At 27.0% G+C, this 1,123-nt stretch overlaps 1 protein-coding gene across 1 annotated transcript; it reads right to left on the bottom strand.

Moving 5' to 3' along the window:
• Positions 1-440: 440 nt before the first annotated feature.
• Positions 441-854, bottom strand: OCT59_007227 (uncharacterized protein; the record flags this gene model as incomplete). The annotated part of the gene is made up of 1 exon (XM_066147231.1): positions 441-854. One exon carries the CDS (start codon positions 852-854, stop codon positions 441-443), a length of 414 nt encoding a protein of 137 aa, XP_065998565.1.
• Between the last annotated feature and the right edge of the window lie 269 nt (positions 855-1,123).

Below are 1,123 nucleotides of genomic sequence, written 5' to 3'. Positions count from 1 at the left end.
CTTGATCGAGTCTTGGTTATTATTGACTCCAAGCCCACATTACTTACTGATCCTTCCGACATCAAACAAGCTGCTATTAAACACTTCCAATCGGTTGTTACTCCTCCTTTGGTTCAGTATTCTTCTACCGAATCATTTCCTCCACGTTGGCAAAGAGCATATACAGTCAAACCTCTATATACCGATATAGATGTTTTTGGAAAAAAATATCGGTATATCAAAATATCGGTACATTATGAAAATTTATATACTGATATTAATAATAAAATGTAGATTAATATCGGTATATAAAATTTTATATAAAATTACAATGTATTTTAAATTATTTAATAAAGTAATTTCATTTAAGTCAAATTCTAATAAAATATTTTGAAAAAATATCGATATATTATTTATATTTATTATATTAACATATTAATGTATATTATATAAAAACTTTATTAAAGGATTTGAACAAAATTATCTAACGTTGTTTGCTTTGAGTTATTAACATGTAATTTTAATACTTGATGCCTTAACTTCTGCAATACACTTAATTCATTTGGGTTAATACAAACATCCGATGAATGTTTAAAAAATAAAACAAGATCATCCAAATAACCTAAAGCTTTTGTTTCAGGAATTACTACTGGAGGCTCTTCATCTGGATCCATTTCTGGTTCATTATTATTATTTGACTTTATCATAGACACAATTTCATCATCGGTTAACCCTTTATTACTTTTCAAACAATTATCAATATGAAGAAATTCATCTGCATCCATAAGATTATCAAATGGTAGTTCGTTAATTAAATCTTGTAATTCCATTTCATCATGTAATGCTTGATCTTCAATTTCATCAATTTCGTCCATTTCATTTATTGGTAGAATTCCTGTATGTTTCCAACAATTATTAATGGTCTGTTGACTTACAGAATTCCAAGCATTCACGCTGAAATCAATTGAATCATGAATATTTATGGGAGTAGGCTTTTTGTTAAGTTCTTGTGAAATTTCATATGCTTCAATTCTATTTCTAACAAGTAATTTCCGGTACTGTGCCTAAATTATTGAGAGTTTACCATAAATCAAATTAGACTTCATAAGAAAATTACTATTGCAAATTAATAATAAAAATCACT

Source organism: Rhizophagus irregularis, chromosome 15 (assembly GCF_026210795.1).
Source record: "Rhizophagus irregularis chromosome 15, complete sequence".
In the NCBI taxonomy this organism is placed as follows: domain Eukaryota; kingdom Fungi; phylum Glomeromycota; class Glomeromycetes; order Glomerales; family Glomeraceae; genus Rhizophagus; species Rhizophagus irregularis.
This window is presented reverse-complemented; position numbering and strand designations above follow the sequence as displayed.